At 45.6% G+C, this 15,457-nt stretch overlaps 1 protein-coding gene across 10 annotated transcripts in view; it reads left to right on the top strand.

Annotated features, from left to right (window-relative positions):
• The window catches only part of Dgkh (diacylglycerol kinase, eta), a 169,499-nt gene that overhangs the window by 92,916 nt on the left and 61,126 nt on the right, over positions 1-15,457 (top strand). For 7 of the 10 annotated variants that reach the window (NM_001427603.1, XM_039094036.2, XM_063274439.1 and 4 more), the window contains 6 exon segments: positions 4,801-4,905; positions 5,177-5,309; positions 7,948-8,054; positions 9,027-9,152; positions 12,498-12,600; positions 13,735-13,894. In NM_001427603.1, coding sequence (NP_001414532.1) covers positions 4,801-4,905; positions 5,177-5,309; positions 7,948-8,054; positions 9,027-9,152; positions 12,498-12,600; positions 13,735-13,894 — 734 coding nt within the window. 10 annotated transcript variants of the gene reach the window in all.

Below are 15,457 nucleotides of genomic sequence, written 5' to 3'. Positions count from 1 at the left end.
ATATAGTTTATTCTTTAAAAGTACATACAGTGCGTTTTGATCAAATTCCTGTCCCGCCTTTCTCCCCAGTTCCTCCCAGATATACCTCTCACCTCTCTGCATCCTCCCAACTTTTTGTTGTCACTGTGTCCTCTTCCTCCTCTTCTTCCTCCTTTCCCTCCTCCTCTCCTCCTCTCCCTCCTCCTCTCCCTCCTCCTCTCCCTCTTCTTCCTCCTCTCCCTCCTCCTCTTCCTCTTTCTCACCCTCTCTTCCTTTTCCCACTGAGTTCAGTTTTTTCTGCTTGTTTACTTAGGGTATGGAGCCAACCACTGTAGCCTGGTTGACTTACCAAGGGTCACACACTTGAGGAAAACTGACTCTCCTTTCCCCAGAATCTCATGAAAACTCGTGAGCCCTCCCTGAACCATGCTGTACTGGCTTCATCTTGTGCAGGTCTCCCACAGGCCTCTGAGCTGCTGTGAGCACACAGTTAAACTGGTGTGTTACATCTCAAGTTGCTGTTTTGCCTCAGTCCTCCCCAGCCACTGACTTTCACATCTTTCCTCGTCCTCCATTTTCCCAAGTCTTGTGTGTGTGTGTGTGTGTGTGTGTCGGGTGGTGGAGATGGGAGGATATAGAGAATCCTATTTGTAGCTGAGCCTTCCACACACATTTATTCTCTGTGCTTGGAACAGTTGTGGGTTTCTGCATTAACCACAGTCCATTGCTGAAAGCAAACTTTTCTGATGAGGTCTGAGGTCTGCACTAATGTAGGCTTTGAGAGACTCTGGTTTTAGAGGGCGGTTTGACATTGTATCCATTTAGCACAATAACCGTAGTAGGCCCCCACAGGGGTCGTCAGCTCTCCGGCCATGGATTCTTGGCTATGTTTACAGCACCTGCTTGCATCCCCTCCTGTGGAGTGTGCTTTAAAGCCAACCAGAAAGTTACGGTAGGTTACCTCCGTAACATTTGGGCGGTCCTTCACCTATGCCTGTATCTTGCCACTCCAGTCAGTATCTTAGTTAACAGGGTTCACAGCTGGGTAAGATTGTTGATGACGCCCCGCCCCACTCCAGGCACCCAGCATCATACTTTCTAGTGCTATGAGGCTAGCTAAAGGGAGGACGATTTCTGATCAGAACCAACTTGATTTCTCCATGTCCTGTGACGAAAGTGTATGGGGCGTCTTCAGCAATAGGGTCTTAACATGGAGTTCTTATGGTCAACCAAGAGCAATGATAGTAGCCGTGTGTGTGTGGGGGGGGGCTGAGTGTATGAGTGTGTTGGGGGCAGGATTCTCTATCCTCTGGGACACAGTTGACCAACAACTGGAAGGCAGGCGCCCTACATCTGACGGTTTGTTTTGGTTTGGTTTGGTTTGGTTTGGTTTGGTTTTTGACAGCATTAGCTTCTAATAGGCCCATTATCGCCCATTGAGGATAATTCTAGTTAAGCTGTTTAGGAAGCTTATAAAACTGAAAGTTTCCACATGACTTTCCAAGCACCTCTAGGTCTCTTCATCCTCCCCCTCCCCACATCTCGCTCCCCACCTAAACCTTCCTGCACATTTTTACATTATAGACCTCCATCTGTCAGTAAAACAAATTAAACGGTTTTTATTTCAGGGAGACTAGATATTTGCTTTAAAAACTGCAGATAAATGAACAAAAAGAACTAAACTGGTCTATAATCTCTTGATAGTATCTGGGTTTTGTTTTTGTCCTTTAGCTTATGTGCCATGGAGTTATATAGTTTCATAGGATTTTATATTTAATGCTTTATCAGACTGTCTTTTTCTTGTCTCACTATGTAGCCAGCCTGAATAGAGAACTTGCTGTCTTGACCAGGAAGGCCTCAAATTCAAAAAAATTTTTTTTTCTGCCTCAGCCTCCCCAATTTCTGGGGTTAAAGAGTCTTCCTCCCCAGCCAGGCTGAGATATTCCTGAGTTCTAGAAGTGAGTAATGGTGTGATTGGATCGATCATTTTGCAGTAACTGACTGTTAACCATGTCTACTAAAGGGGATTTTTGTCTACTTTCCTAGGCACCATTTAAGAAACCAATTTAGATGCCACTGCTTGGAACCATGGTTTTCCAGACAAGTAAATCCATGGTTCCCTTTCCTCCCTTACAGACTCTTCTGACAAACCTGCCAAAGCCCACTGAACACACTCAGTAATGACCGATGAGCATGTGTGTGCACCAGTGCCTCGGGGGCTGCCGTAGTCGGAGGAACAGTAGTTCTGGTGGTCATGCAACCAGTGAATGCCTATTGGGGTGACAGGAAGAGAGTTACAGGCAGAGAATAGGGATCACTGTGGGATGGGAAGCTTCAGATCCTACAGGAGAAGGTAGCACAGCCTCTGGTTCCAGAAACTTCCCAGACTTGCCCCAACAGATGTAGGAAGAAAACCCCAAGTCCCCTAATGTGAGAAAGGAGTTCTGACCTCCCATTAGCCCTGGGCGGCCTGTGATCGTATTGAAGTCTGAGTCAGGTATATGTTCAGCTAAGAAGCAAATAATTTCCTGAATTTGCTCTTCCTCAAACTTTTCCCTAGAAAATGTGGTGAGAAGTGGAGCTGGAATGATGGGGTCTAACCAGGGCCTGTGGTCAGTCACATGGCTGTGGGCTTCTTTCCCATACGGGCATTGGGGAGGAGAATTAGTGTATGGAAGCTGCCTGAGGGACAAACCTAGAGGGTAAGGGCCAGGCTCGGAAGCTTCAGGTTTGCTGGCTGAGGCAAGCTTGACTTCGCTCCGACAGTGTGGGCTTTTTAGTACCACACCCACAAAGCTAGCCATATTTGTTCCACGTCCTTCATGAAGACCTGGTTTTTTTTTTCACGCTGACTTCTTAGAGTGCGGCTTTACGATAAGTAGATTCTTAGTGGTGATCAATCACAAGACCCACGCATCAAAATAACTCTACTGTTTGTGTCTTTGAAATACTTAATCTTTGGTCTGAAGTGTATGATATACTTTGCTTGCTTGCTTTATTATCATCTTTAATAAAGTCTTGATTGAAAAGTGGAAGTCACAAGTATGTATTCTTAGCTTCATTAGCATGAGAGGTGTGCCCACGGCTGAGCCGTGCGGTCTTGCCGGAATCCTTCACAACTGAAGCTTGTGTGTCTAGTTCCAGGATCTCTAAGGAACATTTAGAAGTCATTGTCTGCCTTCTGCTCTGCCTCTTACGTTCACGATGGTTTTGAAAGGCCTTTGGTTTTGACCGTCAGTCACTAAGCTTTGCTCAGAAGTCCACAAAGCGTGAGACGGCACCTGGAAGGAACCCCAACACATAGCTCGATTCAGCTAAAGGCTTGGAGGCAGTGCTTACTCAGATAGCATCAGGGAGCCAGGGAAACATGGAGGTTTCTGGATGCCGTGCCAGCCTCCAGAGCCAGGAGTATATTATGATTTAATGGTACCTCTCCGCCACATTTGATGAACTGCCCTAGGAAAACATTTTGAAGCAATAAAGCATCCATTTGGCTCCCGAGTGATGAGAGAGGCATTGCTCTTTGCATTAACTATTCAGGAAGAGAAGTGACCAACTGCTAATAAGCTTTACCCAAAGAAGGTCGCTTAAATCAAGAAAACACGAGAGCGAGGCTGTCTTCGATTTCATGTGCAATTAACAAAGACGCAGCGCAGAGCAGTTGGTGCCCCGGTGCCACGTGGCCGTGCGCTGGTCTATTTAACTGCCCATGCCTGTCAGAAGGAGTACACGCTTCTGAGCTCCAGGAAGGCGGTGCAGTCTAATAACACACGAGCGAGCGAGCGAGGAGACCATGGCTGGTGAGTGGCTCAAACGGGCTCACTTCTCTTGCTTGCCTCCATAGACTTAGGTCAGTGGTGGCTCAGTCCCCTGGTTTCCGCTTAAGAGAATGGTCCCCTTTAATTTTTCTTAGAGATTCATAGTCTTTGTAATTATTACCATGATACCTGCTGTGTGTATAGTAAAATGTCTGTTTATTAGTTGATCAAGGGGTTGGACTTGGGAACTTTTATATTTGCCATGTAGGTACAGCTCTAATGTGTTATTTGACAATAATTTTTCTCACTCTTGTGCCACAAGTACATGAACGGTCCCTCCCTTGCAGGTGCTCAGGTCTCAGAACTTCAAGGCGGTGTGCAGGACACTGTGTTTATAAGCAGAAAGTCAGGATCCTAGTCTGAAACACCTCTGGTGCTATTACCTGCTATTCCACCTGCTTCAAGGTCCTTAATACAATTAATTTGCTTTTTTTCCCCCAGTATCATGAAAAAAAATGAAGTCACAATTCTCCTTTTTCTTCAAGCTAAACAACGGATTTTTGTCTGTCTTCAGGTGCGCTCTGACTAAAGAGGAGCGCTCTAAATTTCTGCACAGGGAGAAGGACCGGCCTTCGTATGAATCTGAATCACACAGGAAGTAGTGCAATAGTGTTAGTTATGAAATTTAATACCACATTTCTTTTCATTTTCCATTTAAAATTCTTCTCCATATTGAAACCCGTGCTTCATCTCAGATTATGTCAAAGCCTATTTAAAACCGGGTTTCAAGATGCAACCTGTACAGTAAAAATGCCTGCTTATTTGTGAGAGTCATCTTTAGAAAGAAGCCCGATCAGTCACAACAGCTTCAGAGACCAGCAAAGACTTCCGAGGGCCATCCTTTCCTGGACATCACCCAGAACAAAACCCCTTTGTTACAAAGGCTTCTCTTTGCTTCATCAATGGCATAAACACTCAGTAGAGAATGTCTTGTAAGAGGTTGGGCTTTTAAATCCCCCCTGGTTGGTTACTTATGATCATTAGATTGAACCTTCCCTTTCAGATAATCACTCCGTTCAGAAGGCTGATGCTGTGTGCTGAGAACAGGAAAGAAATGGAGGATTGGATCAGCTCTCTGAAGTCAGTGCAGAGCAGAGAACCCTATGAGGTGATGTGCCATCTACCTGTTTCCTATCCTCAGAGTGCAGGCATCCATAAGAGTAGCCGAAGAGCTAAAGCTAAGCCTGTGCAGAACTTAGTATTGGGGAGCTCACTAGAACTTGTTTAAAGTAGACCTTGTTTTTCCTTAAAGTGCCTCGGTGTTGAGAGTATGGGGTGGAAAGTTTGGTCCTCACTGTAGCATGCACAGTTGCAAATAGTCATGGGTCTCTAGCCTTGCTCTCCTGTTTGACAGCCCTGTCTGAACATTGTCTTTCTAGGTGGCCCAGTTTAATGTGGAACATTTCTCAGGGATGCATAACTGGTACGCCTGCTCCCACGCCCGGCCCACCTTCTGCAACGTGTGCAGAGAGAGCCTCTCTGGAGTTACCTCCCATGGCCTATCCTGTGAAGGTACTGCAGCATTCTGCATTCGTGTTCTACCAACGGCTGATACCGTAGCTACCCCCTCATGGGCACTGTGCCGTAGTGAGGGAAGCTGGTGGCAAGGCCTGGGAGACTTGTTTAAATCAAGATTTCAGTTTCGTTCTAGCTCAGTGTTGGACGCTACCCACATGGGACTGGTTTGGGGAAATAGTGTTGCCCAACCTCAGAATTCAGTGTTCTCTGGAAGGAACTAACTACCTCTCTAAAACCCCCCTGAGCTTCGTACATTCGTACATTCTAGTTATCTTAGTTCTAATCGACCGTGGAGACCAGTGTATACCCTTCCGCAGAATTCCTAATGGTTATTTATATTGCATTATTAGAAATATTTCCCTTTACTTACGGTTCGTTTAAATGGACATCATGTTGGAATTTCCTTTTCTTTTGTGTACAACACTGGGGTTGAGCCCAGAGCGTCGTGCACATTAGGTGAGCACTGCCCCTCCCCCACGTGGCATTGTATAAACGTGCTTGGCCATTCTCTAAAAATAAGACCCCTGCTACTGTTGGCTCTCTTCGCTTCCTTTTTTTCTGCTAGAATTTTTAGTGATAAGATGTGTGAGTTATTACTTGATTTAGGAGCTGTAAGGAGCAAATGCAAGCCTGCCAGTAGCCACCAAGAGAAAGCTTGTAACTTAAGAGTGGAGAATGTTGGGTACTATTTTTTTGAGTTGTGTCTAGGACTAGAACTATCTCCTTCTCAAATGAGTCCTATCGTGGGTAATTCTGAGCATGCGCAATTGGTGTTTCAGTTAAAATAGTGATAGGATCTCTCTCCTAATAGATTCCAAACCGTTTATTGACTCCACACAGAGGCTGGGGGCTGAGCTCTGGGTCACACCCTCTTCCTCTGCCCGTTCAGACTGTGACTGGGCTTAGTGCACACAAACAGAAGTCAGATAGACTCACTGTAAAAATTTAAACTACTATGTTTCATAATCCCCTAATTTAATTGAGAGTGTTAAATATAATCTCAGGGAGTAATTATCCTTCACAGTTATTTAAATAGTATCTGGACAAAACAAGTTTAAGTGGTAACTTTAAAAAAATTAATAACATCAAATATAATAAATATGGATACTTATCTTCTAAGTACTGTTTAATATTTAGGAAGACTTAGCATGGTAAAGACTAAATATTGAGTAAAACCCATAATTTTACCACAGTATTTGCAAAGTTTTTGTGGTTTTGGTAGTAACATTGTAAGCTAGGGAATGCAGTGTTTTTCAGCTCTCTCTGGAGGAACTCAGTGGCCACCTTACAAGATATAGGTACAGAAGAGTCACTTGCATTTCCTGGTGACCATAGCAACAGTCGCCTTGCCATCACTACTTGTCATGCAGGGTTGTGAGTCTCGAGGCCCCTGCCCAAAGCACTTCATTATTACAAAGCTCTGTTCTTGTTTTAAATGAGCTGTTGCATTTTTTTGTTGTTTTTTTTAACAATTATATTATTTACATTTCAAATGTTGTCCCCCTTCCTGATCCCTCCTCCACAAGCCCCATATCCCATTCCTTCTCCCCTTTGCTGCTACCCCACCCACATAAAGACTGAGTCTGGGGACCGTAATGGAGGAATTAGAGAAAGGACTGAAGGAGCCGAAGAGGTTTGCAACCCCTTAGGAAGAACAACAATATCAGCCAACCAGACCCCCAGAACTCCCAGGGACTAAACCACCAACCAAAGAGCTGTTTCTTTTTTTTTAATATTTATTTATTTATTATGTATAAGTACACTGTAGCTGTCTGCAGACATACCAGAAAAGGGCATCAGATCTCATTACAGATGGTTATGAGCCACCATGTGGTCACTGGGATTCGAACTCAGGACCTCTGGAAGAGCAGCCTGTGCTCTTAACCACTGAGCCATCTCTCCAGCCTGAGCCGTTTCATTTTGAATGGCAAGCTTTTGAAGTAATGAAGGAATTATATATTTTTACCATCTTCTATGTCCTTGCATGGAACTAACTGTAGTTCAGGCTGCTGTTGAACACACACAGACATCCACCTGCCTCCAGCTTCTGTGTGCTGTGGTTAAAGGGATATCCACAGGCCCAGTTCCAACTCACTACTTTGCTGTCTTTGTGACAGCTTCCCAAGCTGCCTGATTGTTTTCTTGTTGTGCTGGCACTTTAGAACACCTCTGGGTCACCTTTCTCTTGTGACAGTTTCAAACTGTTAATATAAGTGCACAGCACAGCAATGCAAATGTCAGAAATATTTACTGTAATGAGTTTTCTCAGATTAAACACACCAAAAGAGGGGAGTCTACACCTAGAGTGAGGAGTGGGATTTCACAGGTACTCTGCTTACTGTATTACTTTGGGTATGTGCGCAGGTCTACACTATTTTCTTCTGAATAATTAATTCTTTTGTGTTTGTTTAATTTCTCTTCCTATCAGCAATCTGTTATATTACATTTAACTGCTTCATAAATACAAAGACATTAAATTTTAAGATTTCAGTTACTACTGCTGGATCTCAAACCTTAAAAAACAAAGCGAACAAACAAAAAGTTCGTGCCTCTTTCCTCGCCCCCTTTAAAAATGCCATGCCGTAACTTCTTCCACTTCAAAACCTTTATACGATTATTATTATCTTTTTAGTATGTAAGTTCAAGGCTCACAAAAGATGTGCAGTAAGGGCAACAAACAACTGCAAATGGACCACGCTGGCCTCCATCGGGAAGGACATCATAGAGGATGAGGATGGTGTAAGCTGCGGCTCTGCCCCGCCCGCGCCCTGCCTCGCCCTGCCCCCGCCCTGCCCCTCCACGCCCCCACCCTGCCCCCTCACGCCCCGCCCTGCCTCGCCCCGCCCCTCCACGCCCCACCCTGCCCCGCCCCACCCCGCCCGCCCCCTCCCCCGCTCCGCCCATCCACACCCTCGCCACGCCCCGCCCCGCCCCGTGCTCTTTCAGAGTATAATGAGAGTTAAGTGGGAATGTGGGTTATTTGGGTTGCATTGGAAGTGTTAGGTGATTGTGAGTTTTGATTTTTGTTTTTTTTTTTTTTAGATTTATTTATTTATTATATATAAGTACACTGTAGCTGTCTTCAGATACACCAGAAGAGGGCATCAGAACTCTTTACAGATGGTTGTGAGCCACCATGTGGTTGCTGGGAATTGAACTCGTGACCTCTGGAAGAGCAGTCGGGTGCTCTTAACCGCTGAGCCATCTCTCCAGCCCTATGAGTTTTGATTTTTAATTAACTGTTCATAGCATTCCTCCGCTTTCTGCTTGAAGGGGAATCTGTTCTAAGAAAGGCTTAGGAAGGCCTCTTGGCTGGGCTGCTATGAAAGATCTTTCTCTGAGGAACTCAGTGGTCTTCAGTGCTTAGCTGAGATGCTGCTCATTCTGCCAAATTCTGGGTCTTCCTCTCAGCAGTGTTGGACTCCACTGCATCCTGGATGTGAAACCTTTGGGGATCACTGTACTATAAGCCTTTCTACGCCTTTCTCCTCAGCTAGATTTCTGCTGAAGTGAGCCTTTGTCCTTTCTCTGTGTACCTTCAGGGTTCAGGAAGGCTAGATGGTCCATAAATGTGAATAAGGCGAGTGAAGGACTCTGGGGATCCACATGATTGAGTCTGTAGAGTAAGAAACCCTGCCTTTTTCAGAGTGAGGATGACGACGTCCTCCTCTGGCTGGCTTCGCTCTGACCGCTCCTCCTTCCTGTCCGCAGGTCGCCATGCCTCACCAGTGGCTCGAAGGCAACTTGCCTGTGAGTGCCAAGTGTGCAGTGTGTGACAAAACATGTGGCAGTGTTCTTCGCCTGCAAGATTGGAAATGCCTTTGGTGTAAGACAATGGTAAGGGTGAGATATTCTAAAGTAGCATCGTCCCTAACCGGCTCAACTGTGGGGTCGAGAGACAAAGCAAATAATTTCTGACAGAGCAGACCCTGGTTGCACACACATCCCTTTGTGACATAATGGTTCTCATTCATGTATTTGAAGAATATTCCCTCTAACATGGCATTGGCGCGCGCGCGCGTGTGTGTGTGTGTGTGTGTGTGTGTGTGTGTGTGTGTCCCATTTACAGAGGTTGCTTGCATTCAGAAGGATCCCTGTCTCATACAGGCTTTCTATATCGATTCCATCACATCGTGGCCACTGTTTTCAGCAACCCATCCTCCCCTCCACACCACCCCCCACACTTAAGACACATGGTACCCTCAGAAAGCCCTGCTCGCTCCAAGGTGCTATCAGGTTATCGTTGATATCTGAAATGTCATTTTGCTGCAGTCCTGTGTCTGTCCTCTGACACAAGGAACAGGGTCTCTGACCAAGTGAGGACAGCCCATGTAAAGAGATGGCTGTGTGCAGTATGCGCTTGGTGTGCAGACAGCATCGGGGCAGGCAGCCATGTGCACTCTGCCTGTTGTCACCATGCTGACTGGCCACAGCAGTGACTGCCTTCCACTGGGCTCGATTTGTTTGGCAATGTTTTGAGTCTTATAGTCTTTTAAATTTGAAAATTAATCCCCTACACACACACACACACACACACACACACACACACACACACACATTTTAAACGTATAAAGCCTGTTGCTTTTGTTAAGTGTCAGGCAGATCAGCGGAAGCACAAAGGAAGTGGTTCTGGCGCATTTATTGTCGTCAGTGAGACTGACTTCTAAATGCCTCAGCATTTTAGTCCGGTCTGATGGGTGGCCTGGTGCTTCCGTCCACTTTTAAATGTAGCATGACTCTCTTTGTCCTGGTGCTGTGGCCTGTCCCATCCTTCTTGTCTTTGGTAAGCTGCTGTTGCTGTGATGACGACTCCATGACCGTGGTTATTGGGAGAAAGGGTTCATTTGGCTTGCATTGCTTATCACAGTCCATCAGGGATGGCAGCTGGACAAGAGTTGAAGGCAGGGAACCTGGAGGTGGGAACTGAGAGATTCCACAGAAAAGAGCTACTTACTGGCCTGCTCACCGTGGCTTGCTTAACCTGTTTTCTTACACAATCCAGGACCACAGCCCAGGAGTGGCACCTCCCATTGTGGCCGGACCTCACATCAACCAATAATCCAGATAATGCCCCACAGGCTTGCCTGCAGGCCCATCTTACGAAGGCATTTTCTCAGTTGAGGCTCCCTCTCTAAGATGGCCCTAGCATGTGTCAAGTTCCCAGAAAGCTAAGCAGTTATAACTTCATAATGGGCAGACTCTCACAGGCGTCTTTTGCATCTCAGTAAAACTCTAGCTCCTAAAGTCCTCTCAAACCGTTCCTTGTTTTAAAGGAACACTACAGCTCATTATTTTCATTCTCTGTGTGTGGGTATGTTCTTGAATGTTTGTATGTGCACTGTGTGTGCGCTCCTGGTGCTGATGGAGGTCAGAAGGCGGTGCCAGATTCCCTGAAAGTGGAGTTGGGGAGGTCATAAGCCCCTTACCTGTGCTGGGAACTGAAAGGCCAGTGCTCTCAGCCTCTCCCCATCCCTACAGTTCCTGGCACAACCTACATTTCAAATCTTCATTTCCTTTTGGGGTCTAGTGCGCCTCCCAATTCCTGCGGCCTCTGTCCGCTGTGCGTTTCTTGCCGCTTCTCTTCTCTGGGGCTTAGCTGTCTGTTTCTAACTCTTTGAAAGCTCATCGACATATGATGAGCTGTTTCAGAGAGGCTTGTGCCTCTCTTCATCTGCAGGGAGCATGCACTTACTGTACACAGTCAGTAGTTTTAAGCAGTCTGCGCTAAGGAGACTGCCCTTGAGGAGTTCTGCGTGTAGAGAAATTGTAGAGAGTGGCATGGCCGTTCCAGGTGGTGCATGGTGGTGCTGTGGAATGTCTTTCTTTCCCTGTTCTTCCCTGGCTCTCACCCTAATTATTTCTGCCCTATCCTGTGTCTGTCACACAGACCGGCCTCTTTCGCCATCCCTTGGGAAAGCACTTTTGGCCTCATCCTTCCTACACTCTATCATTTATGGTGTGCTTCCTGTTTGCCTTTGGCTGAGGACATTGCACATGAGGGTCCCCAGTGCATGCTACCATCATCATCTAAAGGGCCAAACAAAGCAAACGAGAACCCATCCAAAGCCTGAATGTCGACCACCCACGTGGTCCATCATATACCGTAACAGTGTCTGTGAACGTTAGCCCTGATTTCCCCAGGCAGCGTTGTGTAGATCTCGTTCTGTGCTGCTCCACGATTTTCACACAGTTTTAAACTATCTGACCAAGCAATGCTTTAGTCTCAGCACTCAGGAGGCAGAGGCAGGTGGACATCCGAGTTGGATGCCAGCCTGATCTACAGAGCAAGTTCAAAGACAGAGTTACACAGAGAACCCCTGTCCTGGAAAACAAAGCACCCTCAGAACTATCTGTGCACATTAATTTTTCTAGAACACATTTTTGTTAATTATTATGTCATGGTTGAGAATTGTCCCCAAATAGGTCATCAGGAGAATAAAAATCTTTATGGCTTTTTAATTATCCTCCTGGAAGGTTTGGCTTAGTTAATGCATGTATTTCTTAAAGGACCAATCAAATAAAGCCATATTTAAGTAAGTGTTTGTGGAACATCCGCTTAACTAGCCGACACGTTTAAAAGGTTCTGTAGGTGGACACAGGAGCTGTTGTGAGCAGCCAGGCTCCTCCACGGTGAAGTGACCCTGTGTGTTACCACTCGGAATGTCTCAAGTTGGCTTGAGAGGCTTCTGCTTCTCTCCTCTGCCATGCAGGGCGGTGGTCTGGCTGAGCAGTGGCAGCACACACAGACGCGTGACCTAAGAGAAGTTAGACTAGAAGGTTGTGGGATCACTGCGAAAAAGAGCTTGTACATGGCAGATCTTATTTATTTTTATTACATTTTATGACCCTGACATTGAGATACTGTCCCTCCATCTTCCCTCCCTCTCTTCCCCTTCTGTATTTCCCTTCTCGCCATTCCTCATCTCTTCCTGACTCCCTTCACCAGGCATGCCTGACTAATAGCGCTTACTTTAGATAACCACAGGAGTGGACTGCTCTGGGCAGAGTCTCACGTACAGTGCGAGCCTATTTCCCAGAAGGGTGCATGTGCCTTTAGCAGTTCTGATGGTATTGATCCTGAACAAACAGGTCTGTAGGTGTCGTTTATAACCTGGAATGGCGTTGGTTCATTTTTTTTTTTTTTTTTACAGTTCTTGAAGGTTTCTTTGTTTTATTTGTCAGGTACACACTGCCTGCAAAGACGTGTACCATCCTGTCTGTCCACTAGGCCAGTGTAAAGTTTCCATCATCCCTCCAATTGCACTGAATAGCACAGACTCTGACGGTATGTAGCAGTGGTGTAAGTGCGTGTGTTTCTGGCGTATTTAATGTTGATTTAATTTCCTATGGTAAACTGTAATCGGCTGTTCTGGTCAGTTTTTATAAATGCTGGATGGTATATTTGATTGTTTAATTAATTGATTCTTGAATTGCTGGGGATGAAACTCGGGATCTTGAAGAGCTAAGCATGGGTCCAACCACTGAGCTCCATCCCCAGCCAAAACGGTATTTTGAAACAGAAGCTGTAGGGCATCCATTAACACATTGGCCAGATCACCCTGCACAAGACTTGCAGATTTTTTTCTTTCTTTTTTCTTTTCTTTTCTTTTTTTTATACATCCCAACGAATGAAGGAAGATCGTGAGTTGGTACTGAACTCCTGGAAGGTTAATTTGTGTGTGTTCTCTCACCATAATTGAAACTGCCCATTAGCATGGACTGCTATTAAGATTTGCTCTCCTGTAATTTCATTGCAGGAGTCTGTACTCCTCTAGATGAATTCACTATTTCTAGACTCTGGCAAGGCTTAACTGTAAGTGCCGGAGACTTTCTGACATCGCCCGTTTTAGAATGGGGTGTTCATTACCTCCTTCTCCACAAGCCACGTTACGGAAGGTTTCTGCAGTGTGTCCTCTTAGTCTTCTGCCGAGCTTCATGACAGACGTTTAACAGCTGTGGATGTGGATGTGGCTCAGGGGATGTGCTCTTGATAACCCTCCCTGCCCCCATATGTCTTTCACTCATTACACATTTTAAAGTATTTTCTCAGACCTCTGCAAAGAACAAATAGAATATTGTAGAATACCGAGTATGGGCATGAATTATTTGACAACTGTGAATGCATAGCCTAGCATTGCTTTCCTTATAAAGGTTGGTAAGATTGGTGGTCCATTTCAAACACTCCATGATTGAGGTACTTATTGTCTCTGGTGTGGTTTTTCACTGCAAAGTTATGTCCTAAAACATGAGTTTTATATTGCGAGTAACTTAGTTCAGTAGGGGGAGCTACATGACCCTGGTGTGGAGCGGTAAGGAAGGTTCCTTGTTTTTACCCATTTCTCTCCCTTTTTCTGAATGCCTGTTAATAATTTAAGAGAGAGGAAGTGCATATTAATCTTGTCCCGGGCTTGTTTTGCAGGTTTCTGCCGAGCAACCTTTTCGTTCTGTGTCAGCCCCCTCTTGGTGTTCGTCAACTCTAAGAGCGGGGATAATCAGGGAGTGAAGTTCCTTCGTCGCTTTAAACAGTTGCTCAACCCGGCTCAGGTGTTTGATTTAATGAACGGAGGGCCCTATTTAGGGTAATTCATTCATTTATGACAAATCCTACTTGAGTAAAACCCAGTTTTAAGCCTGAGATGTGCCTGGCTCTTCTGCTCGTGAAAATTAATTTCCAAGCCAGGCGGTGGTGGCACACAGCTTTAAACCCAGTCCTTGGGAGGCAGAGGCAGGCGGAGCTCTGCGTTCCGCGCCAGTCTGGTCTACGCAGAGAGTTCAGGTCACCTAGGGCTACACAGAGAAACCTTGTCTCCAAAAACCAAACCAACCACACAAACCCAGAAAATGACATTTTCCCTTAGACATCTTTGTTGGTCTCACGCCTTCCTACATTGGAGCCTTGTCAGCTTTTGGTTTAGCATTGTTCTATGTGAATGCTGCTGGTGACTGAATCCTAATAGACGTGCGCTTCCTAGGCAAGCCCTCCTCATTAAGCTGTGTCTCTGGCTTAACTTTCTCATTATTTGTGGTTTGTTTTTGTTTTTTGAGGCAGGACTGTGAGGCCCTGTGTGAAGTCTGTGAGAACTAGGCTAGCCCAGAACTTACAGGGGACAGCTTGCCTCTCTTCCCTCTGAGTGCTGGGGTTAAAGTTGTGCTCCTTAACTAGAGATTTTAACACAGAACTTCCTGATGCTATAGAGCTTCCTTATCTCACCCCACACTTGTTGGTATAACTTTCGAGTTCAAAAATGTATATAAAAACATTTTAAGTGTGCATCACATAAACTTGCATAGATGTAAAATACCAACTAATGTCAGAAAATTATCTTCATAGAAAACTATCTCAGATTTATATCAATACACACACAGTGCATGACTTATCCAAAGGGTGTCTGTCTAGTACTTCAGCCCTGAAGGGTCTTGGGCTGACTTCGATAAATGCTAAGGGACTTTTGTTGACCGTCCTTTGACCGTCCTGTGATGCTGTCTAACTTAGAGTCTAAGAATGACCGTGAACTGCCTGACATTTTTATTGTGAGGGATACATATGCCTTAGGGTACGTCACCCCTTTCAGGGCCCGTGTGTGGCTTTTCTGTGGGCGTGGTATGTTCTCTTGTGACTCTGCCTCTTGAGTGTCTGTCTCTCCTTGTGTGACTCCTGGGGGTTGTTGGCCCAGGACCTAAGGTTTACTAGGGGTCAGTGGGATACGGACAGAATGACATAAAGGGAGACAGAAGTCAAAGGAAGAAGGCCTGCGGCTGGGAGAAGGGAGGAGACCAAGAGTCAGGCATGGGTGAGGGCTGGCAGGTGCAGCCCAACGTCCCCACACCTCTGAGATGCGTCTCCCTTGTTTGTAAGTCCTCAGAAGGTGACATGTATACGATGGCAAAGCCACACACCGCTGTCTGCTTGGCCTTCCGTTCTCATTCCCGGCTCTGCTCCACTTTCGCTCTTCTTGGTCTTCTTCCCCCCTTTCTTCTAATTTATCCCCATTTCTGCACAGAACTTTTTCTTTTAATTCAAAAGTTTTCTCAGTTAACTATGGCACTCAAGTTAATTTTTACATACACACTCTTATATTTAATATGGATGTAGATATGCATATAAAACGAACAGTAATTGGAGAACGTGCTTTTTATGTACT

This window comes from Rattus norvegicus, chromosome 15, assembly GCF_036323735.1.
Source record: "Rattus norvegicus strain BN/NHsdMcwi chromosome 15, GRCr8, whole genome shotgun sequence".
NCBI lineage: Eukaryota > Metazoa > Chordata > Mammalia > Rodentia > Muridae > Rattus > Rattus norvegicus.
The sequence above is the reverse complement of the archived record's forward strand: the minus strand, read 5'-3'. Positions and strand labels throughout refer to the sequence as shown.